This window comes from Pelobates fuscus, chromosome 5, assembly GCF_036172605.1.
Source record: "Pelobates fuscus isolate aPelFus1 chromosome 5, aPelFus1.pri, whole genome shotgun sequence".
Taxonomy (NCBI): Eukaryota; Metazoa; Chordata; class Amphibia; order Anura; family Pelobatidae; genus Pelobates; species Pelobates fuscus.
The window spans coordinates 334,805,459-334,832,829 of NC_086321.1; the positions used below are offsets into that span (position 1 = coordinate 334,805,459).

At 43.1% G+C, this 27,371-nt stretch overlaps 1 protein-coding gene across 1 annotated transcript in view; it reads left to right on the plus strand.

The window, feature by feature from the left end:
- NECAB3 (N-terminal EF-hand calcium binding protein 3) overlaps nucleotides 1–14,848 on the plus strand; it is a 177,731-nt gene extending 162,883 nt beyond the window's left edge. Inside the window, exons 11-13 of the mRNA XM_063455733.1 lie at nucleotides 6,462–6,539; nucleotides 12,749–12,840; nucleotides 14,430–14,848. Of these exons, the coding sequence (XP_063311803.1) occupies nucleotides 6,462–6,539; nucleotides 12,749–12,840; nucleotides 14,430–14,458 (199 nt within the window). The 3' untranslated portion in view covers nucleotides 14,459–14,848. The remainder of the gene's footprint in view (nucleotides 1–6,461; nucleotides 6,540–12,748; nucleotides 12,841–14,429) is intronic.
- The last annotated feature ends 12,523 nt before the right edge of the window (nucleotides 14,849–27,371 follow it).

Sequence of the window (27,371 nt, forward strand, 5' to 3'; positions counted from 1 at the left end):
GCCAGACTGGGGATACAAAGCAGCCCTGGAAAAAAACAATTATGCCAGCCCCATAAGTTACTGCGCCATATATTGTCGCGTGTAATATGTAAGGCTATGTCTTGCCATGACAGATGATTGAGTAATATATATATATTGCTTTTTCTAATATAAAATATTGGTCCTTTCAGAGTAAAAAATATTGGTCCTTTCAGAGTAAAACGTTTAATTATACAGTAAGCATACTCACATGCAGACACAGACAATCTCACTGACATCTCAATGACACACAAGCTCATTGATACACAGCCTCATAGACAAACAATCTCACTGATATACATCAGCTAATTGACATAAACCACAAGCTCACTCACTAGCAGGCACACACATGCAAGCAAGCTCACTCACTAGCAGACGCACACACACAGCTTAATGTAGTGGTACTGGTGTCTATGGCATGTCCCTACAGGCTTTTCAACGTAGACACTGACTTTTCAGAGAAAAGGCAGTGTTTACATTGCTTCAAAGCTTCAAAGTGACACCGTTGGTGACAGTCATTCAGATGGTCACTAGAGGTGCTTCCTGTGTCAGTGCACCTACATTCAGGGCCTCCACACTCTGTAGGCGCTGAACGTTCCCCATAGAGATACATTGATTCAATGCATCTCTATGAGGAGATGCTGATTGGTGTAGCGTTTTGTAGCCAATCCTATGGCAAAGCATTGGATTAGCTGAGATCATCAAGCTTGATGATCTCAGCCATAGAGGCAGGGCCAGTCGAGGGGAGACCAGCACGCTGCCTGGGGAAAAAAAAGGTGAGCAAAAACACTAATTTTAAAACACACATATACACCATGACAGACACAGAAACACACATATACCATGACAGATACACACCCCATGACAGGCACACACACACACCATGACAGAACATGACACAGACAGACAGACCATGACAAAGACAGACCCACACACCATGACACACAGACACACACACATACCATGACACACACACCATGACACAGACAGACACACACCCCATGATGGACAGACACACACCCCATGATGGACAGACACACACACCATGACAGACAGACCATGACACAGACAGACACAGACACACACACCATACAGACATAAACCATGACACAGACAGACAGACACACACCATGACAGACAGACAGACACACACCATAACAGACACCATGCCAGACAGACAGACACACACCATACAGACAGACACCATGACACAGACAGACACACACACTATGACACAGACAGACAGACACACACACCATGACACAGACAGACAAACTTACACTGACACACATTACTCCTACCTGCCAGGGGGTCGTGCAGTGCAGACGGCTGTCTGTGCTGGAGGCTGCTGGGGCACCTGTGCTGGCGGCCGCTGGGGGAGGTCTTTTGGCGGCCGCTGGGGGAGGTCTTTTGGCGGCCGCTTGGGGGGGTCTTCTGGCGGCCACTGGGGGAGCTGCGCTGTCTCTGCTCCCCAGTGTGCAGCCTAATGAGACCGGGGCCCCGCAGCTCCCCCAGCGGCCGCCAGCACACCTCCCCAGCGGCCGCCAGCAGACCTCCCCCAGCGGCCGCCAGCAGACCCAGGTGTCTGCCCGGCCCCAGGTGCCAACGGCCCACCGGGAAATTTCACGGTATCCCGGTGGGCCAGTCCGGCCCTGTGGCTGACACATCCCTTTGTCCCTTTGTCAGGCAGGCCTTTCCCCTTGCTGAACCGGTCTGCTCCATTGACATTTGGGCCTGCCACCTGCACAGAGTCTACTCTATTTCCTTCCCACCTCCGTCTTGGTAGATAGGCAGGAAAGATTGACAGGTATGATTTTAATTATGCATGCAGGATTCTTGTGTGCAGGTAGTGGGGACCGTGGAGATGAGAATACCCATTCATTAGCTTACCTTTTTAAACAGACACAAGACGTTGATGGTGACAAACAGGTCACAACTTTTTAAATATCAATACATATATAGATAACATTAGCTTATTGAACACCATACATTAACATAATGTAACCATAAACATTCACAATTCCACACCCTTGCCAACCATTCCTGCTGATCGTGGGCACCTGCCCTCCCCCCTCGTCCTATACACCAACCTGCCTCACAACTGGCCTAACATTAACTCCATGCTAACCACTGGCCTGCCTCTGGCTCAGTGGGCACATACATTACATTACCCATAATCGTAACAGAGGTTAGGGGAGGGATCAGTCCTGATCATCCTTTTTCACTGGACCACTGGTCCAACCCTAATTGACGAGGGACCGCTTCCGCCGAACACTGTGATAAGAAACACAAGTTAGAAACACAAACTGAGATTATTAAGATGGTTGAAACCCTTACAGAAAATGGCCACCTATATATATATACATATATATATATATATGATACCCACCCCTTACCCAGGGCTCCACTCCTGATGCTCACTCAAGACCTCCCCTGCCCTGAATCTACACTCCCCTCACTTACACATATCCATTTTCCGGGCTACCCTTTGGCCTGCCTTCTTAGGGTCTTAACAACAACCTGGGGGTCGTCTAGACCATGGGCGTAGGAACCCCAAAAAATCTGGGGGGATAGCATTTTTACTCACCGAGTATATTCTTATTCCGTAAACTAGGAGTTGTTTATCCCATTGTACAGCGCTACGGAATTTGCAGTCGCTATATAAATGATTAAATAATAACATTAAAGGGTCACTACAGGGAAGGGATTTTACTTACCCGGATACAGCGCTGGGATCCTCCTGATGCCGCGCCCCCTATTTCGTCAAAAGGACTAAATAGGAGGATGCGAGCAGGGAGCAATAAAATGCTTCTATTCAGAAGCGTCATTGCTCTCTGGTGCGCATGCGCAGCTTTGCCGCACATGCGCAGATACTTCATAGGGCGGCATTCATGTCTCGACTAGGAAGCACCTCTAGTGGCCATCTGAGTGTCCACTAGAGGTATTCCTCAGCAGTAATGTAAATACTGCCTTTTTACGAAATGGCAGTGCTTACATTAAAAAGCCTGCAAAGACATGCTATAGACACCAGAACTACTTCGTTTAGCTGTTGTGGTTCTGGTGATTATAGTGTCCCTTGAATATAGAGAGGAAAAAAGAATCATCACAAATGCAAGAAATAAAATGTCTGTATCATTATTCTAAAAATTATTTAAAAAAAATAAAAAAATATGCACATTCCCAGCTTAATTTTTAGCACGACATATGACACAAACGTTTTGTACTTTGCAGATTACTTTTTATATTTTTTTATACATATACATATTGTGTAATACTTCCCCTGACTTAGGGTGACCACATTTCCTAACTGCCATTCAGTGACACTGTCAGAAATGCATTCCATACATTTTACTTCCCGTCTCTACCCCTTCCATTTATATTAGAACCCTACCTACCCCTTCCATAAATATTAGAACCACCCCTACACCTTCCATGCACAAAAGAACCCAACCTACCCCTTCCACGCATATTAACCCCCCTACCCCTTCCATGCATATTAGTACCCCCCTAACCCTTCCATGCATATTAGTACCCCCTAACTCCTTCCATGCATATTAGAACCCACCCTACCCCTTCCATTCATATTAGTACTCCCCTAACCCCTTCCAATAATTTTTCTACCTCCTCCCATCCATATTAGTAGCCCCCCTAAACCCTTCCAATTATTTTTCTACCTACCCCTCTCCCCCTATCCTTATTAGTAGCCCCCCTAACCCTTTCCAATTATTTTTGCTACCTACCCCTCCCCACATCCATATTAGTAGCCCCCCTAAACCCTTCCAATTATTGTTCTACCTTTGTCTCCCCTTTTACCTGACATAGCAGGGGGACCTCAGGCGCAGTGTCAGACTGAGCGCCGGGTAGTCACGTGACACCCGGCCAGGTCCGTGCAAGGATTTTTGCCGACCTAGGCAAAAGTAAAGTTTGCCGCCCCCCCCATGGGACATCACAATGCCCCACCCATATGATCTGCCATGTTAACTAACGCCAGTGCTGCAGTGCCGCCGTGTTTACATTAAAAGGCATGCAGGGACAGGCTATAGACACCAGAACCACTACATTAAGCTGCAGTGGTTCTGGGGACTACAGTGTTTCTTTAATGTGAGGTAAATTGGATTAGTGCCACAAATAATATACTAGATTGCCTACTTACAACCAGATGAAGATGATGATGGGCTCTAGCTGCAGTCTGGCTCCACTGGTCTGGTGTAGAACAGGCTCTCTGGAGGCTGCTTGTAACTGTGGTCACAAAAATCAATGTTCTGGGAGAATGGGAAGCAGCTCTGTTTTTTGGGGGCCCTTTACACAGCTCAAGGTCTGGTTCCCAGGGTCCACCTTCATGTTCCACCAATGAGTTTGTTCACAGGCGGTGGAGTGTGTAGGGGATGTCCTGATATGTGTGTAAGGAAGGCATTGTGTGAATCTGTGTTTGTATGTGTAAGGGCTGCAAGGTGTGTTTCTGTGTATGTACGGGATGCAGTGTGTGCGTGTGTAAGGGGTGCATTGAGTGTGTGTAAGGGGTGCATTGAGTGTGTGTAAGGAATGCATTGTGTGTTTCTGTGTGTGTAAGGGATGCATTGTGTATAATGGTTGCATTGCTTGTGTGTGTGTGTCTAATTCATTGTGTGTGTAATGCATTGTGTGTTTTTCTGTGTGCAAGGGGTGCATTGTCTTTGTGTGTAAGGGGTGCATTGTGTGTGATTGTGTGTGTGTGTGATGGATGTCAATTTCTCCCCCCTCCCTTGTCACTCTCTCACCCCCTCCCTTTTCACTCTCTTCTCCCCCCCTCCCTCCCTTGTCACATTCTTCTCCCCCTCCCTCCCTTGTCACATTCTTCTCTCCCCCCCTCCTTGTTACTCTCCTCTCCCCCCTCCCTTGTCACTCTCTTCTCACCCCTCCCTTATCACTCTCTTCTCCCCCCTCCCTTGTCACTCTCTTCTCCCCCCTCCCTTGTCACTCTCTTCTCCCCCCTCCATGTCACTCTCTTCTCCTCCCCCGTTGTCACTCTCTTCTCCCCTCCCCTCCCCACTCTCATTCCCCCTCCCTCCCCCATCAATTCCCCTCCCTGTCAATTTCTTTCTCCCCCCTCCCTGTCAATTTCTTTCTCCCCCCTCCCTGTTAATTTCTTTCTCTCTCCCTCCCTGTCAATTTCTTCCTCACCCTTCAATTTCTTCCCCCCTTCAATTTCTTCCCCCCCTCCCTCCCCCTGTCAATTTCTTCCTCCCCCCCTTTCAATTTATTCCTCCCCTTCCCTCCCCCTGTCAATTTCTTCCTCCCCCCTTCAATTTCTTACTCCCCCTTCCTCCACCCCTGTCAATTTCTTCCTCCACCCCTTTCAATTTATCCCCCCACCCTCCCCTACCTCTGTTGTAGCGTGGCCGAGCCCTGTATGGTCCGCGGGTACAGGGAGATTTTGTTTCCTGTACCCAGCCGGACTAAAAGGAAGTGCACACTGACTCAGTGTGCACTTTCTGTTAGTCCGGCCGGGTACAGGAGACAGATGCTCCCTGTACCCGCGGACCATACAGGGCTCGGCCACGCTACAGTGAGGGAGTGACAGGCGGGAGCACTGAGCACTTCCCTCCTGTCAGCCCCTCTCCTCATGCTGCGCCCGGGTGGTGCGCCCTCATGGACGCACCAGCCCGGGCACAGCTACAGCCACCTGAGGCTCTCTGCAGAGCGCTTGGGCGGCTGCAGCATGAGGGGGGCCGGCGGAGCTGGGGGGGATGCTTCCCCCCTATTCCCCCCGGGTCCTACGCCCATGGTCTAGACTCCAATTTTAACTACTAGCTAATATTAAGAAATGCCCCCTTGATTGAACAGTTTATTATTGTCTTATTTCTCTTCCTGCACAGGGGTGAAGGAAGAGTGGGGGTAATTTGTAGCCCTCTCTGGTTATTCTTAGATCCTTAGGCGCCCCCACTTTGCTTCTCTTTTTTAAAATCCCCTGCTTATAATGCAACGGGGGAAAGGTGGGGGGATCATTCACCACTCTCAGGTTTACAGTGGAGTTTCACAGATCCCATACATGTTTAATATATAAAGTATATTTTTTATGCAAAATGTGCTATTTTTTTACTCCAGTTAATCACTGTACCATCTTTTAATCTTGTGATGGTGTCATGGATCATGATGCAGTTGAACGCTTTTTATGTGCTTACGCACCTTCAATATGTCAGGTTGTCAATGTCATTGTGGTATAGGTTCGCTGTGACAGCAGAAAAAAATGACAAGCTTTAGTAAATCAAGCTCTTTTTATGTATATGGGTAAATGTTTCCGTATCATAATAAATCTTTATACACAAGTACTGATGAATTTTACGTGAAGGAAACTTTCAGTTTATTTTAAATTTAGCTTTTATTTTAATGTTGTGTGTTTTGTGGCACAATATTTGAGATAATCACGATAATCACTCAAACCTTTATCTGTTTTGTTTTTTCAGTATTTCCGCTCAAAGACTTCAGTCAGAGTCAGGATATGTCTTGTATGAGATTTGGGAAGATCAAGAATCATGGAATAGGTGAGATTAAAACTGTATCAATAATTAATTGACTAATAAATATAAAAAGACAAGGTGAATGTCTCAGCCCCCCAAAAAATAAAAACATCTAAAGACTTTTCTTCTTTGGTCTTTGAAGCTGCAATAGTTGCAACCATTGTATCAGAAGTAATAGAATACAGTAAAACCATTACTATGTCAAGGCCATGAAAGCTTGGCTTTAAAGGGACACTATAGTCATTGGCTTAATGAAGCAGTTTTGGTGTATAAATCATGCCCCTGCAGTCTCACTGCTCAATTCTCTTCCATTTAGGAGTTAAATCACTTTGTTTATGAACCCTAGTCACACCTCCCTGCATGTGACTTGCACAGCCTTCCATAAACACTTCCTGTAAAGAGTCTTCCTTTTTTTGCAAGGTCTGTTTAATTTAGTTTTTTTTTTTCAATCCCCTGCTTTGTTAATAGCGTGCTAGATCCTGCAAGAGCCTCCTGTATGTGATTAAGGTGCAATTTACAGAGCAAGAGATAAAATTGTTTAAGGTAAATTACATCTGATTGAAAGTGAAACCAGTTTTTTCATGCAGGCTCTGTCAATCATAGCCAGGGGAGGTGTGGCAAGGGCTGCATAAACAGAAACAAAGTGATTTAACTCCTAAATGGCAGTGAATTGAACAGTAAACTCTGAGGGGCATGATCTATAGGGTATTGTGTTTTCCAATGTCCTCTTGCTTCACTTACAGAAGCAGAATAAATTATGAATATTTATGGTGGTGGTTGGGCAGTTGTGCTACACTGTTATTATTATTATTATTATTATTAGCGCCAACAAATTCTGCAGCGCTGTACAATAGGAGGATTAACAGACATGTATTTTGTAATGAGTTGGACACACTGTTATCTGAAGCGGGGATTATACCCCTCCTGCTGAATGACACTGGGCTAGTCATTCACTGAGAATGCAGTCCTTATGTGATACTTAGTCTATCTTAGTGATTACAGAGTTACACTACATACTTTTATTCTTTTTTGAGGTTTCCATAAAACCTGATACTAAAAGCAACATTTGCAACCAAGTCCACTTCATTGGTGTAATTTGGATTCTTCTGTTTTGTCTATTTTGTAAAAGGGTTACTTTGCCAATGAAGTTCTTGCTACCTATCTGCTAACGCCAAGAGCTAATTATGCCAGGATTTTAATTCTTTTTTTTTTTTTTTTTTTTTTACGTTTAGCCACATTTTTCCTTCTTAAAGGGCTACTCCAACCATTTTTAAATATATATATTATTTATGATTTTGAATGCACTATGGGGCATTAGTACTTAGGTCACCCCTCTTATAAACGCTGTAAATTAAAAATAAAAACAAAAAAATTCAAGCACAAATGCAACACGCAGAAATTCCTTCCACCATGACCACTTCTAAAAGCAGAAGGGGTGACAGCCGTTGGAGGAACCCTTTAATATTATTTCTTGTCCTTGATACACTTTTTAGTGCGACTAATTTGCAATGGTATAGACTTTTTTTCTACAATAGTAAAAGCAAATCACATTCTAGATATTAATTAACTCATTTTACGCATAGTTTAATGCAAGTGAATAGCGTTCCATTCATCTAGAAAGGGCAATTTGTGAATACATGAGAGACTAATTGAAAGTCACTGGATGTGCTCTTGTGTAGTGACTGATGTAGCAAGATAATTCCGGACAAGATAATTTATGCTACAAGACTCCTGGAGTCATGTACATATTTCCCCTGACCATATCATTCATTCTGCTAGATCCCTGTCTGTATCCCAAATACTGCTCCTTGTCCCTAACGGAAAAATCTAAATTCCATAGCTCTGATGTTAATATATTTATTTAGAATATATACATCATTTAAAAAAAAAGAATGAACAGAAACTCATTCACTGCAAACTCAGTTTTGGCCTTATATAAAACGCTGCTATACCAGTCTGTGATTACAATAATATAGGACCCTCAACAGAGGCAAACACAGAGGGAATGAAAAGGGGTCTCCTGCATTTCAAAGGAAGTTTAATCGGTGTTAATAACACCATTTATAAAAAAAAAAAAAAAAGAAAAAAAAACTATGGCTATTTGACTTTAAAGGAACACTGCAAGCACCATAACAACTACAGTATGCCATAGTGGTTATGGTGCCAAGAGTTTCTTGGTGGCGCTCCAATGTAAGTAGCCAAAATGTTTTGACTTTTTACACAGGTCTGCCAGGCACTGCTCACTGCTTCAGCAGGAAGCGGAGCCCCAAACTCCTGCTAGGAGCTTCCTTTAGCTCTCCTGAGCTAAGCCCTCATTGGCTGAGAGTGTTGCTTAATTTCTTTCAGCCATTAAGCCAAGCCCTGCACCACTAGACTCAACTCAGAGTTTAGAGTTTTCAACTAGACAGAAGGCAGGGAGGGGCACCATTGAAGGGTTAACATGGCATGTTTTGCACCATAACCACTGAAATACACTGTAGTGGTTATGGTGCTTCAAATATTTCTTTAAAAATAAAAAATAAGTTATTGGCTTGGGGGTGTGAAATTTGGCCCCACCACTACATTAATTGCAGTATCGCATCAAATGTCTGTCAACAATCTCTGCATGTTCTTAAGCTGTCTATCGGACAGTGTAGGCTAGTCCAAAGGATGGGGCAGCATAATAATAAAAAAATGTATTGGGTTGGTGAAAATTAAGGACATGTGTATTAGAAAAGAACCTGTGTCTGTCGTGATTACTTCTGCACTTTGTCCTTTTTAAAAATTATTACTATTATTTTTGGCATTTATATAACGCCAACATATTCCGCAGCGCTTGATGGTCAGAGATGCAGCTAATTATATCAAGATTATTATTATTATTATTTTATCATTTATATACCGCCATCAAATTCCGTAGTGCTGTACAATGGGTGGACCAAGAGACACCCATTGTAATATTGGTATCTATAGGGTTATGTTGTTGTTGAACGTTGCATGGCCCCTTACTGAGTCAGGAGTTGGGAACAAGGGTTTAAATTAAGTGAGCAGAGCCCTAAAAGTCAGGTAATAGTCAGGTTCCGTCCCAAAATGTAGCTCCCCACCATTTTTAAACTTCACTAGACACCATATAGGCAAGTCATTAATACCCACAAACAATTACCAGTAAAAGTTTTAAAATGTACGGTAATACAATATATACATAGAAATACATACACACATTAAACTTAGTATTACTTAATTACGACATTATGACATTTATGGCTATTAGCTTGTAGGTTTTTTTTTTTTTAGATTAAGTGCAGTAATGTTCATACTAATAACATATCAGTTTCTCCTTGCAACAGTCTTTAGATGAAAAGATGATCAGATTTGGGGTCCTTGGGGTAAAAGACTAGTGCCTCAATTTAATATTGTTGGATAAGAATTCTAAATGATTTAATATTTTTGGATACATTTTTTTAAAATGATTTTTTAAACACATTAAGATATCCAAACACATATCATCCATGAAAAAAATATATCAATATATGAAAAAAAAAAATCAAAATAATAAAACATGATTTTTAAAAAATAATATTAAATAATTTTAAAGGTTTATTCAAAAATATCAAACTATTTGGAAAGCTTTGCCAAAAATATTAAATCTCAGCTAAATAGGTAAATATATAAATATAGTGAAATGACACCTCATCCATACATTTCCCTACCTAGTAAAGTATATAAAGTCACATTTGGCATGAAAAGTGTACTTTAATTCAAGTTTTCACAGTTTTGTTTTGCTTACATTGTCTATATTATAGTAGGCTGCAAGGCGAATTAAATGACAGCTAATGATTGCTTAAAGTGTAGCCGAGAGGGTCGCTGGTGAGATAAAAGAGGCAGCATTCATTTTAATATAGTCTTTTATGCCTGCCATAATTGTCAGGAGGATGATATTGAGATCGAGAGCTTCATTTAATTTCTAAGCCCATTGCCTAAAAGTCATATCTGCAATGTGGGACAACGGAATGATGTCTAGGAGACGGCTGTGTGCAGCAAAATGTATCTGTTATAATATTAATGAAGTTGGAAGGTGTGAAGCATAATCTATGAATATTGGATTTTGGTGTATCCAGATATGAAGCCTAGGTGTAACGTTTTTAAGAATACTAAATAGAGGTCTCGATTGTTGGACAAGCTTTTCAAATGATTTATTATATTGGGTAAACTTTTTAAAATTTATATATATTTTTGAAATATTAAACTATCAAACATTTTACAAACATTCACATATTTATATACTAATATATAATAAAGTCTAAATATTTTTACATTTAAATATTTTTCATAATATTAAATTTTTTTAAAGTTTATCCAGAAATATGTCAATTTGTATGTGTAATCATACAAATGTAGCAAAAGGAAGATTATCCTTCAAGACTACCACCCAAGTTTAAAAGGACACTACAGTCACCAGAACAACTACAGCTTCTTTTATTTGTTCTGGTGAGTAGAATCATTCCCTTCAGGTTTTTTTGCTGTAAACACGGTATTTCCAGAGAAAATGCAGTGTTTACATTACAGCCTAGTAATTACTCCACTGGCCAAGTTTCAGAAGGCTGCTAGAGGTGCTTCCTGGGGCAGTGCTGCACAGTGAGCAGCACTGCCATTCAGCGTCTCCAACCTCTACATGCAGACACTGAACTTTCCTCATAGAGATGCATTGATTCAATTAATCTCTGTGAGGAGATGATAATTGGCCAGCGCTGTGTTTGACTTGTGCTGGCCCTGCCACTGATCTGCCTCCTTGACAGCCAATCCTATGGGGAAGCATTGTGATTGGCTCAGACCACCACTTCTGATGATATCAGGAGACAGCAGGCCGAGAGGGGCAGAGCCAGCAACTGCAGACTTGAATACAAGGGGGGGGAGCTAGATGGTGGTTTTAACACTATAGGATCAGGAATACATGTTTGTGCTCCTGACCCTATAGTGTTCTTTTAAGAGAAGCCTTATAAGGCTTGTACATATTATTATTTTGAATCTGTATGGATGTTTTTGATCTCCCTTTTGCTACATTTGTACGATTACACATACAAATCAGATACTACAAATAGAAACTGTTTATATTTCCAGGTAGCATCCTTTCACATTCTGTGAATAGTGTGCCTGTTTTTCTTTGAGTACAATTTAGAGTTAAGCCCGGAGATGTCTCCCCTGGAGTGTCTCACTGGTTACAGGCTCCATGGAGATATATATATATATATAAACATACAATTGTGTGTATCCTCTTCTCCACAGATCCTGTTTTTGTGTTTTGTTCTTTTTAGAGAAAAAAAAGGTAGCAAAGGTTGAGAAAGAAATGTTTGTTGATAAAATTTGAAAAAGAGAGAATAGGAGACAGAGGTGAAAAAAAAAAAAAGAATGGAAAGAGATGGGGAAGCAAGAGAGGTAAAAAAAAAAAAGACATTCAATGGATAAGAAAATGGGTAGAAACTATAGACAATGAAACAGGAGAAGGAGCAGGAACAATATGACTAATAACTGACACAAAGAGGTTGGAAAAAATCTTGAGAATGGAAAAGGGGGCAATAAGGACTCATGGACAGACAGATAGGTCCGGTAGCTAGATGGAATACAAATTGGTAGACACAGTAAGAGATGAGGTTAAAATGAAAAAGGATGGACTGCATGCTGTACTATTGAAGAATATGTTGCATTGCGTTCAGATTATATTATCTTGTTCTCGATTCATGTTCTTATGGAGTTGTTTATAGATGTTGCTTTGTTTTGTAACTTCTTCTTTTCAAATGCTATAAATGTTAATGATTAACAAAAAAATAAACGGAGGAAATAGAAAAACAGAGAGTTGGAACAAGACATGTGAATGGGGATTGAAATGAATCATTGACTCTAGTAAACACATGTCACTGCTCTGGGTGTACTGTTATCACTGGGCAGACATACATGTGAGTTATGTTATCTCAACAGTCATTTTACACACAAAATGGGCAATCCTGCATGGAAAGGAGGTCAAAAGAAGGGGCTATCCCCACCCTAGGGAGGTCATGCACAAACTGCTCATTAAGTGCTCTGTGCATGGTCCCACTGCCCTGACAACCAATCAGCACAGTGCGAATGCTTTGCTTGCTGGGACAGTTCACTGGTGTCCTCAGATGTGGGAACAGAGAACCAACCAGATTAAGTGGGACAGAACCTGAAATCAGGATGGCTTCTTATGAATTTTTTTGTTTGTTTGCTTGTTTTTAAAGCCATCTGCAATCAAACCAGAGCAAAACCTTTCAGAGAGTGATCATCGATTGTCTGGACAGTCCAGAGCAGACCAGGACAATGCTATTACCAGGTACAAGTACAGATAATTTTGTATACATCTCTTATGTGGGGTGACCTGTGTATTCTCAAAACCTAAGGGGACACTCCATGGCCCAAATACAAAAATCACTGATTTGTAGATATGCTACCAATGAAAACATTCATGCATTTAATTGTGCATATGTTCATTGGATGTATATCTAAAACAGCTTGCAAAAGTTGCAGATCTCTTTCAGGGCCGGTGCACAAATTTCTGCCGCCTTAGGCAAAGATCCATTTTGCCACCCCCTCATGTCACTCACTCACTGTCAGACACACGCTTGCAGACACACACTCACTGACAGACACACACTCACCAACAGACATACACTTACTCACTGACACACACACTCACTGACAGACACACACACTCACTGACAGACACACACACTCACTGACAGACACACACATTCACTGACAGACACACACACTCACTGACAGACACACACACTCACTGACAGACACACACACTCACTGACAGACACACACTCACTGACAGACACACACTCACTGACAGACACACACTCACTGACAGACACACACACACACACACACACACACAGACACTCACTGACAGACACACACTCACTGACAGACACACACTCACTGACAGACACACAGACACTCACTGACAGACATGCACACACTCACTGACAGACACACACAGACAGACACTCACTGACATACATACACTCACTCACTGACAGACACACACTCACTGACAGACACACACACACACACAGACACTCACTGACAGACACACACTCACTGACAGACACACACTCACTGACACACACACACAGACACTCACTGACAGACATGCACACACTCACTGACAGACACACACACAGACAGACACTCACTGACATACATACACTCACTCACTGACAGACACACACACACTCACTGACAGACATATACTCACTCACTGACAGACACGCAGTGACATACATACACTCACTCACTGACAGATCTCTTTGCAAGTCCTCCCCTTCTAACCCCGCCCAGACTTTCTGTGGCTGTCCAATCACAGACTTCCCAATGCAGCTCAATGAAGAGTCTTTGCAAAGGCAGGTGCTCTGGGCAATGGCTGCCTCTTGAGTTTAGCTCCACTGAGCTAAACAACCAAGCAGTAACAGAACATGTTGTCTGACAGCCAGGGGGTTGCAACAGGGTTAGTTTTTAGTAAAATATGCACTTTTTTAAAAAATGAAAGAAAAGAGGACAAACCGTTCACACTTAAAGCGGTTCAGCAAGCTAAACTGCGTTAGGGGTCTGGAATGTCCCTGTAATAAAAGGTCATCAATAAACATAAATACATAAAGCCTGAGTTCAGTCTTTTATTGCGCGTACTGACCACTTCTGATGATTAAAGATATATAGTCCACCCACATATTTTGTTGATTAATATAACACATTTTCCAAAATTTGAATTGAATCCGATTACATTATTTCTCTCCTTACTGGTAGTATATATGTCTTCCTCATATACAATCTTCCATACAATGTTACAAACTTTATATAGTTTTTTTAAATTATATTTTTGAATGTATATACCTTAACTTTATTTATTGTTTGTAGCTTCCTGGTGGAATTTGAGCAACGAGTGATTTCCGGTTTAAGGAATCTGTTATATAACTAAATGCACGCCTGAAACTTCTCCTATCCTCAGTGAACTGTCCTTTTCTACCTCTTTGCCCTCCACCCCATTTTATCATTTTACTTGTCCCATAAACCCAAGAAAATCTCAAACAAGCAGCTCTGGACCCCGGAAGCAAAACAAAAAAAAAGTGATTTTTACAGATGTGATGCAATATGTTAGTAATTTAATGTGCTATGTTTTATGACTTTTGTGCCGACAGTATATATTTAAATATTTACAAGCATACTACCCGTACTACAATTATTTTAAAATACATTCTTTGGATAAACATTGCACCGTCTAAAAGTATATTGGAGGAAGTTGCTGTACTATACAACAGGAAGTTACTGTAAATTACAACAGGAAGTTACTGTAAATTACAACAGGAAGTGAATAGCATTAATGAAAATGACAGACATTTTATTTTATCTGTCTTAAGTTCTGTAAAAGTATGAAAATGTTTCCAAATTGTTCTTTTAAATTACTTTATTTATTTTTTTGTATGATTTTATGTTTTGGAAAACTGTATTGAAAATTCAAAAAATGATTTACAGTCCTCTCTGGCAAAAAAGGATTAGCCTCCTAGACATTTGTTTTTACATCCAACATTTATTTGATGGAACCATGATAATTTAAAGGACAATTGCCATCATAACTTAAATTCTGGATTTTTAAAAAAGTTTATTGCATTTAATGAAACTTAATGAGTTTTTATTTATTTTTTTAGAAAGTGTCACTTTTTTATTTGGCTGAGCAGCCATGTTAGGTTAGATTCTACTGTTATCTGATCAACTTTAGCTCAACCTAATTTGCCGACTGCTGTGGCCCCCCCTGAGTTAACCTCCAGCAATATACATGTTAGGATGAGCAGAAAAAAATCCAATATAATTCTCTTAAAATCATAAAGTTTCATTAAATGTAATAAGTCGAGAAGTGAAAATGTGATGACAGTTTTACTTTAATCTTTAGTTTTCTCGTTTGATGTCAAACCCTTTCCTGCACTTTTGCATAGTTACATAGTATTATCGGCTGATAAAAATTCAACTTCATCAAGTTCATCCTTAAAAAAAGCATGATTTCTCATTGTAATCAAAAGAGGCAAAAGACACAGCTTAAGGCAATCTCCAATTCTGCCGCAAAATAAGAAAACAATTAATTGGCTCCAAAATGTCAGTAATTCTTGTTCTTGAATTAACTGCTGTTATTGTGAATATCACCTGTCATGTCTTTGAACATAATAAAAGCTTCTCTTAAAGGAAAAATAAATATAGTTATTTTTAACATTCAGTGGTCCCTGTGTTAGTCTAGATTCAGGGCCCTCCTTATGTTAAAAAAAATAAATAAACATTAAACTTACCTGTATTCCAATGTTGTACTGTCTTCTCGCTACAGCTTAATCTTACTTCTTTGAGATCAGTTTAATTGCATTAACAATGAAACAGCTGTCCATGAGTGGTTCACTGGCTTTGCATCTTTTCCTAAGTTGTGTTTCAAAGCTGTTGTATACAGCAGACACACAGACTCAAAATTATCCATGTTTAAAATGGAATGAGGCAAAAATGTGATTCTTTGTTGAACTAATTTGCATATGCCCACCCAGAATTCATTGCGGTAGTAACATCACTGCAAATTTGTGATTTCTGTGGGGAAAGCAAGTCTTATGGCTTGACTGGTGTGCAGATTTTTGTTTAACATTGTATTGGCTATCCACAGACTTCAGGTGGAAGTGGTTTTCATTACAATTTTTTCCCACCATAACTTTTTTGTTTTTTGCTTCATTGAGATCATTAGTCATATGACGTCTGGTCTAATCAGATGCTTCTTGCAGAAAGGCATTGCACACGTGCCTATCTTCCTCGCCCACCTTCTGGAGCTGAGGTAAACAGGCAAGAGAACAGGCTGCAGAATCGGTTTGTGAAGGGGGCAAGTCTGCCCCCCAAATGGGGTGGGTCTGCTCCTAAAGCAGGTGGCATGCTGGCTGATGGACTACCCCTTAAAGGTAAACCTTACTCAACTGAAGTGTCCTTTCTGCATATCATTGCAAGACTGTCCTGGCAAATTCAAGACTGTTGGCATCAATGGCATTAAGGACTTTTACAGTTGCTGCCCTCCGCCAATCAAATGGTTCTTAATGCTTCTCTATGAAGCGCATTAGCAACACAAAGTCTTAAGGAGCGAGTGCCTTTAGTGGCTTTCTGACAGTCACAAGAGACATATTCTGAATGTATTTCCATTTTTCTAAAATGGCAGTGTTTCACATTAATTTGTAGTGGTTATGGTGCTCTAAAGAAAGTATGCAATTACATAAAATATTGCATAATAGATTGATGAGCAAAACAGTTTGCTCAAAAAAAATTATAAAGTTTGTTAATTATGATTTGTACCATCTCAATTTTTGTTCTTTGAAAAATGTCCTGTAAACTACACATAATTTGAAGTACTTCCTGACTTGAAGTGGACATGTCACTTAGTCAAATCTTATATTTTCCAGTTTATCATTCATATGATTTTTGTAAGTTTAAAAAACCAAGCATATGTATTGTAAACATATATTACCTGAATGTTTGTGAGCACAGCCATCTCTAAGCATCATAACTCCAGAGATGATTGTCGTAGTTATGGTGCCACAGGTCAATGAATGCCATACCCCCATTTTTTTGTCAAGCTGTTATTATAGAGATATTTTAAATAAAAGTATAATTTTCCTTGACATCTATAGCCTGCTCTCTCTGCAGCCACACTAACAGGGGCGGACTGAGAACCCTCAGGGCCCCTGGGCAAAATAAATCAAGGGCCCCCTTACAGGCCCCACCCATACTCCACAGCAAGCGCCACCCATGTCCCGCCTCCATGCACCGCCTCCAGCCACACCCTACACAATCTTTAGACACAAGGAACAAAAGTGCAATAATCCCTTCGAGGCCCCAGTAGAGACTACAATTGACGGCTAATGGGCCATGGAGGGGGGTCTTTCTAGCAGAGGCTATCTCAGTGTCCCTGCTGGAAACAGTCGCCTCCAGGCCCCTGTAGAGACTACAATTGAGGGCTAATGGACCATGGAGGGGGGGAGCATTCTAGCAGAGGCTATCTCAGTGTCATTTAGAGAGTGTGTTAGAAAGAATTTCCTCCAGGTCCCATTAGAGACTACAATGGAGTCCAATGGGGCCTGGAGGGGGGGTCTCTCCAACACTCTGGTTCCTATTCACAATATAGCAACACAACATAGCTCGCTGATATCCTCTTACCTTAATTACTGTCGCTGGCTGGCAGTCTGTGGGCTTGCTGGAAGGCTGTGGGCTTACTGGCTGCGGCTGGCAGGCTGTGGGCTTGCTGGCTACTGCCGGCAGGCTGAGGGCTTGCTGGCTGCGGCTGGCAGGCTGAGGGCTTGCTGGCTGCGGCTGGCAGGCTGAGGGCTTGCTGGCTGCGGCTGGCAGGCTGCACCTGGCAGGCTGTGTGCCTACTGGCTTTGGCTGGCAGGCTGTGTTGTTGCTGGCTGTAGGCCTGTGGCTCGCTGGCAGGCTGTGGGCTTGCTATAGGCAGGCTGGCAGCCTGTAGTGGCCGGCTGCTGGGCTGTGGCCGGCTGCTGGGCTGTGGCCGGCTGCTGGCCTGTGGCCGGCTGCTGGCCTGTGGGCTGCTGCTGGGTTGTGGCTGGCTGCTGTGGCCGACCTGTCGCCGGCTGCTGGGTAGTTGGCCTGGGGCCTGTGGCTGGCTGGCTAGTTGGCCTGGGGCCTGTGGCTGGCTGGCCTGGGGCCTGTGACTGGCTGGCCGGCTAGTTGGCCTGGGGTCTGGGGCTGGCTGGCCTGGGGCCTGCTGGCTGGCCTGGGGCCTGTGGCTTGCTGGCTGGGCCCTGTGGCTTGCTGGCTGGGCCCTGTGGCTTGCTGGCTGGGCCCTGTGGCTTGCTGGCTGGGCCCTGTGGCTTGCTGGCTGGGGCCCTGTGGCTTGCTGACTGGGGCCTGGGGCCCTGTGGCTTGCTGGCTGGGGCCTGGGGCCCTGTGGCTTGCTGGCTGGGGCCTGGGGCCCTGTGGCTTGCTGGCTGGGGCCCTGTGGCTTGCTGGCTGGGGCCTGGGGCCCTGTGGCTTGCTGGCTGGGGCCTGGGGCCCTGTGGCTTGCTGGCTGGGGCCTGGGGTCTGGGGCTGGCTGGCCTGGGGCCTGCTGGCTGGCCTGGGGCCTGTGGCTTGCTGGCTGGCCTGGGGCCTGTGGCTTGCTGGCTGGCCTGGGGCCTGTGGCTGGGGCCCTGTGGCTGGGGCCTGGGGCCCTGTGGCTGGGGCCCTGGGGCCCTGTGGCTGGGGCCCTGGGGCCCTGTGGCTGGGGCCCTGGGGGCCTGTGGCTGGGGCCCTGGGGGCCTGTGGCTGGGGCCCTGTGGCTGGCCGGGGGCCCTGTGGCTGAACTGGGGCCTTGTGGGTCTGTGGCTGGCCGGGGGCCTGTGGGTCTGTGGCTGGCCGGGGGCCCTGTGGCTGGCCTGGGGCCCTGTGGGTCTGTGGCTGCGGGGGGCCTGTGGGTCTGTGGCTGCGGGGGGCCTGGGGGTCTGTGGCTGGCCGGGGGGTCTGTGGCTTACCTGGCTGGTTGCTGGGCCTGGGATGTGAAGATGGCCGACCCATGTGGATTCCGGTCCCGTGCAGGCGGCGCCCGTCGACGTCATCGCGTCACGCAGTGACGTCGACGCGCCTCCGCGCACAGGACCGGGCCCCTCCTCCTCCTCCTCCTGATACAGCAGTAAGTGAATATTACAGCGCCGGGCCCGGGCCCCGATCTCCCCGATCTCCACACTGAATAACTTTGCAGCCGTGCACATTATGTGCACGGCTGCGGCGGGCCCCCCTCCCGGCCGGGCCCTCGGACCACGTCCGAAGTGCCCGACCGGTCAGTCCGCCCCTGCACACTAATAATGCAGAACTCACATTTCTACATTCTCGAGTGTGAATCCCTCTCGGGCACTGAGAATAGTCTTGGCTTCTATTAAAACATTTCTAGATAGTGTAAAATGAAACCATGGAAGATTAAATACACACCAGGGAACATAACCAATGCTTCGAGCTAATTTAAATCAAGCTAATTTGTATAAGGTGTCCCTTCAACTCTTGAATGTTGAGACACAGTGTAGCACTACACTTGGTACAAGCTAGCGGAAAAATGATCCCATGCTAAGGTTCAAAATATGTCTTTTGAAATACCCTGGGATGTCTTCTTTAATAAATGGTATGTCTTTATGGGATAGTAGGAATATATAGCCTGCTAAAATACTCCAAAATGGGACCTGGACACAGCGTAAAAATTCAAAGTTTGAAAAAAAAAAATGGAATGGCTGTGTCTCAAATGTGCCCCTTCAATATCCACATATACCTGGCAAAGGTACATACGGGGGTTATTGCTATACTCAGACGACAAAGCTGAACAACATATGAAGTATACAGTCCTAGCAAACAAGGTTTGCAAAATATACTGTGCAAACTCACTTTGTGTGTCAAAAAGGCAGAAAAAATGCCTATTACCACTTCACTTGGTACAAGCTAGCGGAAAAATGATCCCATGCTAAGGTTCAAAATATGCCTTTTGAAATACCCTGGGATGTCTTCTTGAAGAAATGGTATGCTTTATGGCGTAGCTGGAATATGTAGCTTGATCAAGTGCTCCAAAGTGGGACACGGACACATCAAAACCCTCCATGAAAATTCACACTTAAAAACCTGAACTTGTCACGTCTCTTTTACAGCAAGGTACCTTCACAAAATACATTGGGCATTTTGTTTTACTCAGAAGATGTAACTGAACTTAATTTGGGGGATTTTATGACAGTGGTACATTTTAAGTGTAAGAAATACTCCGCAAAAATGCAACATGTATGTAAAAATTCCATTTTTTTTCCTCTCACCACAAACATTGACATAAATTGGTGAAAAAATGTTAAGGCACTAAAATGCCATATAAGATGCCCTGTGGTGTCTGCTTTAGCAAATGGAAGCCTTTTGAAGGGTTATTTGAATACTCACACAGATATAAATACCCCAAAATTAGACATATTCCTGTCAAATCCATCTATGAAAATTCTAACTATAGAAACTGAAATAGCCTTGTCTATTATATCGTATTGTAGCTTTACAGAATAGTGCCAAAGGCATACAATGGGGGTATCGTTATACTCAGCAGATGTAGCTGAACACAATATGCGTTTCTGTACAGGAATAGCACACACCAGCTTTACGAAATAAACATTACAAAAACCTTGTTATATGTTTGTATGCCAAATAGAAAAAAAACACAATTTTACTCCAATATTTAGCAGAGATTGTCGATGAAATGGCTATGTAAAAAGTGTCAAAATAACCTTAGGTAAATAGCCTGTGATGTCTACTTTAAATAAAAAGATCATTTTTTGTGTGGAATTTTTTTTTTCTGTGATGGCTACTAAACCTACAAGACAAACATACCAACTTCTAAAATTGCTTCACATTGAAATTGTATTTTAGTCCTTTTATTTTGTGACCTGTAACTTTCAAAATAAGCTGAAATCCTATACATAGTATGTACTTTATAAATGTTTTGGCATTTGTTTTATAATTAATGAGAATTTATCTATGTATATGTCACATCAAATTAAAGCCCTTTTTGCCCTTTAAAAAACGGTATATAATATGTGCAATAAATGACAGAGATGCAAATTGCGTTTGAACACAAACAGTAAAAAAAGCAAAAATGGCTTGTGTCCTTAAGGGTAAGTCCAGTTTTTGAAGCTGCATCCTTAAGGGGTTAATGAAAGTGTTATTATCTTGAAATTCTGCTGATTACTGTAGGCATTTTATTCTGTATGTACAGCAGGTATATCACAACGTAGTCCAAAACACGTCACCCTCTGTACTGTTATGACAGTGAAAAGCAAAATTATTACAATAGGCTGTAGATAGCCTTTTATAGTCTGGCAATGTAGAAGACATAGGGTAACACACGTTCTCCTCCACTGACCCAAAAACAAGAGTGGACTGGGCCTCCCAAACCTTTATTTTTATTATGTTGCCGCATAACTGACCCAGATAGTAGCACTCACCAGTAGATGTAATGCGATGGGTCGATTTATAATCCCTAATTATGGGATGTGATTTACCACAGTTCTGGATCTGGGTTCCAATGCTGCAAACAACCTGCCCCACCATTTTGAACTCAATCTGCATCTGGGGCAGATGTGCGCTTAAATATGCAGTAACCATGACCCCATCCCCACTAACACCATTTTTATGGAATAGAGCATTTTTTTCAGGTCCAAGGGACAGAGACTTCTGAGAAGTATGGTCACCTGAACACAGGGGCCCAGAGGTATTGTCACCTGTACCCAGAGGAATGGCCGGTTACATATGACAATCTCAAACAACTGGCTCCCCTAACCACCAGTGACTTCTTTCAGGTTTTTAGAACTGAGGGATTCCACTATGAGGCAGGTTATCAAGACAATGGCCACATCGCTCTTGACCTTTTTTGAGCGACTTTGCATGGAAAAAAAGATGCAGAAAGGGCTTATTACTACTTTAAATGCACGTCTTAGAGACACTGCAAGGGGGGGGGGGGGGAGGGAGGGGGAGGGGGGGGGGGTAAAAGCCTCAAATACACAGATAAGAGGGAAGTAGACCTGAGGCTGACTCTGGAGGGTGTAGACTGTGAAGACATGTGGGAAGCTGCAGCAAAATACTCGATGTTTGTCACCCACCAGGAGGAAAGATATATCATATTATATTGATGGTAAACAACACCAGGACACCTCTTCCCTCCTCCACACTTGTCTTTTCCTCCCCCTCTCCTTTTCCCTTTATTATTTTTTGTTCTATTTATTCATTTCTGATCTAGAATACACAAGGGAGCAGTAGAGCAACAACTGCTGATATTTACTATTGAATGAGTTACACATTGTGAATGTAATTTGATGCTTAACCAAATGGCATTATGCTTAATGTATGTTTTTTTTCATGCCGTCAATAACTCCATATATGCTCTCTTTCAAAATAAAGAATAAAAAAAAAGGAAAAGTATAAGTATTAGACTTATTAGCGATACTGCCAAAAACAAACTCTGATCTGACACTTGAACTAATCCTTAAGCAACTGAAACTCCCAATGTCCAGTTTCAATTGCAGCAGGACCGTGCCAAAGGACGTGGGGAGAGGGAGCCTTTTGTCCCGAGCGAAATCCTCTCCCCCGCTTTAGAGCAGGGAGTCTGAGCGATCAGAAAGGATAAGGGGAAGCTAGGAGTGAGCCGGGTTCGGACGCCCTTTTCCCTATTTTTCGGCCACTAGGGGGGTACCAACGCAGGCTGCGGGGAAGTCACCTCCCCAGCCAGCATCTGTCCCTGGAAGGCCTGGGGGAAGGTCCTGAAGTCCTTCTTTGGATCCGAGACAAGCAGGGGTGGGGCACACCACCTTTTTCGCCTAGAGCCCTGGCTGGTTTCAATTCCTCAGTTCTCTACTTGAGGCTGCTCGGGTAGGCTGACATCCAGTTTCTGTGCTTTAGCCACTTAGAGGCTTGCCCTGCCACAAGCACAGCAGCTGGGGTAGCTGTGCTGCCACAAACCAGGACTTTGGCAAATTATTTAGGCCATTCACAGCCAGGAGAATCTGTGCTGCCGCATGTTGGGGCACTGCCCACAATTTGGAAAGAAAAAAACAAACTAGAAAAGCTACAATTTCTGGGGAAATTGTGTGAAGTGTTCTTGCCTCCACCAGTAGTTTACAACTGGAGTGGGCGGAGTAACTGTTATTATTTATTTATATAGCACATTTAATTGCAACGTTGTTGCCCAAAGTGCTTCACAGTTACATTAAAACATACATTTATAAAAACATTAGCAGGTGTACAAAAGGCCCTGTCTATGACATCACTTGCTGCTCCAGCCTGGCAAAGGTCAGGGTATTTTGGTGGTTGCCATCTTCAAACGGTCGTATTTTAAAAACTATAAATCCTACAGCGAAGAGCTTAATATTGTGAGAATCACAAGACCCAGACCTACATTTTGATATATAGTATGTCTCTGAAATATTAACAATGAAGGCACAGTCGCAGTTTAGAAATTGCCCTTCAAATTTGAGCTGGCTTGAGTGGAGTTTCAATGAATGTCAATGGACGGCGTGAGTTGCAAACACATGGTCATATTGATAAAACCTACAGGACTATGGCTGAGCTGTGGCAGCAGGGATAGCTGAACATTTTGATATAAGATTTGTGTAGGTGGGCTTGAAAATGAGGGAGTGGTGGCAGTTTAGAAATCATGTCCTGATTTTTCAGCTTTTGCCAGCTCCCACTCTAGCTTTGAACATATTGCCATTCATTCCTATGGGACCAATTTTGCCTCGAGAACGACGATATTCCATGAACCATTCGGCGAAACGTTCCACAAAGTAATAGCACACCAATCGGGAACAATCTGCACGTTTTGGTATATTTTATGTATGGTATGTAGTGTAAAAACTGTGGGAGGAGTTAGGGTGGTAAATTTGGCTATAATAAGAATAATAATATATATGTGAGATAACATTAATATATATGCAGAAAGGACACTTCAGTTGAGTAAGGTTTACCTTTAAGGGGTAGTCCATCAGCCAGCATGCCACCTGCTTTAGGAGCAGACCCACCCCATTTGGGCGCAGACTTGCCCCCTTCACAAACCTTCTTCTCTCTCTCTCTTTCTTTCCATCCTACCTTGTCTACACTGGCAAATCTTCAACAAGAATGATCCATCCCTCCCTGGCGCTGAGCTCTGCCCTCTGCTTCCTTGCTCTGTCAGAGTTTAGCCTGGACTGGTTTGTGACCTCAACTATCTGCTGGCTGGGGACAAGCTGACAGAGTGACATCACAAAGGATGACAGAACACTGAGGATGTCATCGGGCCACAGCAAGCAGGCAGCCGGCTAGTAAGGGACAGCTTTCTCCCTCCCTGTGGCTGATGGAACACTAAGGATGTCATAAAAACACAGCAGCCAGCCAGCCAAGCCTGCTGCCTGCAGTGAGGGCAAGCCTTTCAAGAAGACAGTCAGGGGGTGTAACAAGACTTGGTGCCATCTTCCAGCATTGCAACAGCAAACTTTGGAAACCATGTCCACAGTGGAAGGCTGAATCCACACTACGTAGGCCAGTGAGGGCTTTGAGATTTTCTCCAGCCTCTGTGCCTCTGGACTACTAGCTTTTAGTCCCCACCGCCACTTCCAGGCGTTAAACCCCCTCTCCCCAGTTTTCAGCAGGGGAGTAAGCATAGTTCACGGGCCAAGCCACATTGTCCTGCCAGCTGACGATGCAGCACTAACAGCCAGTGGACAAATAGTTACATATGTCTTTGGGAGTCACTATTACCCACATTTATACAAAGGAGGTTTTATACCTTCTCCATGCCTCCACTCATATGTAATGAGTGGGGGCATGTATGCTAAACGGCAAACAGCCAGTGACTGTAATGAAAGACTAGCAACTGCAAAAGTTATTGCTGTCCAATTGCTAGAAATGTACTCTGCTTTGGGTGGACAGATCAGAGAACTCTGAGCTTGGCCAGCTGTCACACGATAAAGCCTCACAGCACCACATAGTTGTCCAGTTCAGGTGAAATGGGGGATTTCCTGCCTCTTAAATTTAGTTCCATTGAGCTAAACAACCAGGAAGTAACAAGACCAGTTGTCTGATTGACTGCCGGGGGTTTTAACAAGATTCATTTATAAATGTTTATTGAAATCTGCACTTTTTGCAAAATGAAAAAGAGAACACACTTTAGGGTTATGGAATCAGTTGTAAGTCAATAAAGATGTATAACATTGGGAGCATTACAGCTATTTTTGGTTGTGATCAATGAAAAAAATTAATATGACCTTGTCCAAAAGTCCGAAAAGGTTAACTGGCAGTTCCTTACCTCAGCCTATGAGATCATCTGGAACAACAAGGCCCTGAGATCAGCTTACAAGGTAAAAAAAATTAAGAACTCTTCAAGCTATATTGGCATTTGAGAATCTCAAAATGGTCTTCCTTTCAGCCCCATCTTGAGACAGTTTGAACTTACAGTCCATTAATTGCAGAAGTAAACAATTTGGAGCTTGGAGAGAAACAGTGTGGTATTAGAAACATAACATCAGTAAAGATACACTCTTCTCCAAGCGGGTTACCGAGGAAGCCATGTTCTGGTTATATATAGGTATTTTTACGGTTTACTTTTTACAGAGCTGTATCAGTACTGCCAAACATAGCCAATAACTTCATTCAGCATATATTCGAGTTACCCAATGTATCATTTTTTGATTTTTTTCTTACATGCATTTCACATCCATATCTTTGATCTTAAGCGATATGAGCATATTATACAAGTTTCAAGCTCTTTTCTGTTTCTGAGGGTCCATTGAGCATTGGCATGACCTGATAAGGTTACTGGAATTGTCAACAACAGTATTGTATCAATCAAATGGACTTTGTAATGTTAATGTATTCTTGTACACTCGCTTTGGTGGTGTATATAAATAGAATGTATTATAAGTGTTAGGGGAGACAACGAGACACAGACACTGAGACACAGACACTGAGACACAGAACGTCAAGGACAGGGTGACTCCACCTAACACTCTGAATGTCTAGTAATTACCATCAGCTCTTGAACATTTAACAACAACAACACTGTAAGAACTGACTTTGTATTTGCGAAGCAAGATGAAATCTGTTTTTGTAAAAAAAATAATAATAATTGCGTTCTATTTTTGTGTGACACAGAAGAACATATGTTTGTATATCATAGCAGACAGGCCTTTTGTACCAGAAGAAAGAATATACATAAATATGAAAATGTATCAAGTTATTATTTCTTTTTCTATACCCACCATATAAAAACGTGTGCTAAAGATCACTCCTCTAGTCAGTTTTATGGTAAACAAAAGATTTTTTAATTTATTTTTGGCATTTGTATAGCGTCAAATTATTCCGCAGCTATTTACAATATGATAAACGGGGAAATTTAACAATAAAAGAGACAATTATAAAATGTTACAGGAACAATAAGTTGCAGGACCCTGCTCAAATTACCTTACAGTCTAGAAAATACCCCATAAAAACCACATGAATTGTTAATACTTCTCAGGGCAGTTTGAAGGAATTTGGGGGCCCCAAGCAAAACGGACATGGAGGCCCCCCCAAACTCCAACCCCCCCACCCCCCACATGCACGCTCAAGGTCTGGGTCCCCCGGCGCCTGCACCTGGGTCCTTCCCCCGATGTCCGCCACAGGGATGCAGTGTCTGCAGGGCCGGTGCAAGGATTTTTGCCGCCCTAGGCAAAAGTAAAGTTTGCCGCCCCCCATGTGACATCACAGTGCCCCACCCATATGATCTGCCATGTTAACTAACACAGTGCTGCAGTGCCGCCGTGTTTACAATAAAAGGCCTGCAGGGACAGGCTATAGACACCAGAACCACTACATTAAGCTGCAGTGGTTCTGGGGACTATAGTGTCCCTTTAATGTGAGGTAAATTAGAGATTAGTGCCACGAATAATATACTAGATTGCCTACTTACAACCAGATGAGGATGATGATGGGCTTCAGCTGCTGTCTGGCTCCACTGGTCTGGTGTAGAACAGGCTCTCTGGAGGTGGTTTGTAACTGTGGTCACAAAAATCAATGTTCTGGGAGAACGGGAAGCAGCTCCATTTTTTGAGGGCCATTTACACAGCTCAAGGTCTGGGTCCCAGGGTCCACCTTCATGTTCCACCAATGAGTTTGTTCACAGGGGTGTGTGTGTGTGTGTGTGGGGGGGGGGGGTCCTGATGTGTGTAAGGAATGCATTGTGTGAATCTGTGTTTGTATGTGTAAGGGCTGCAAGGTGAGTTTGTGTATGTATGGGATGCAGTGTGTGTGTCTGTAAGGCAGTGTTTCCCAACCCAGTCC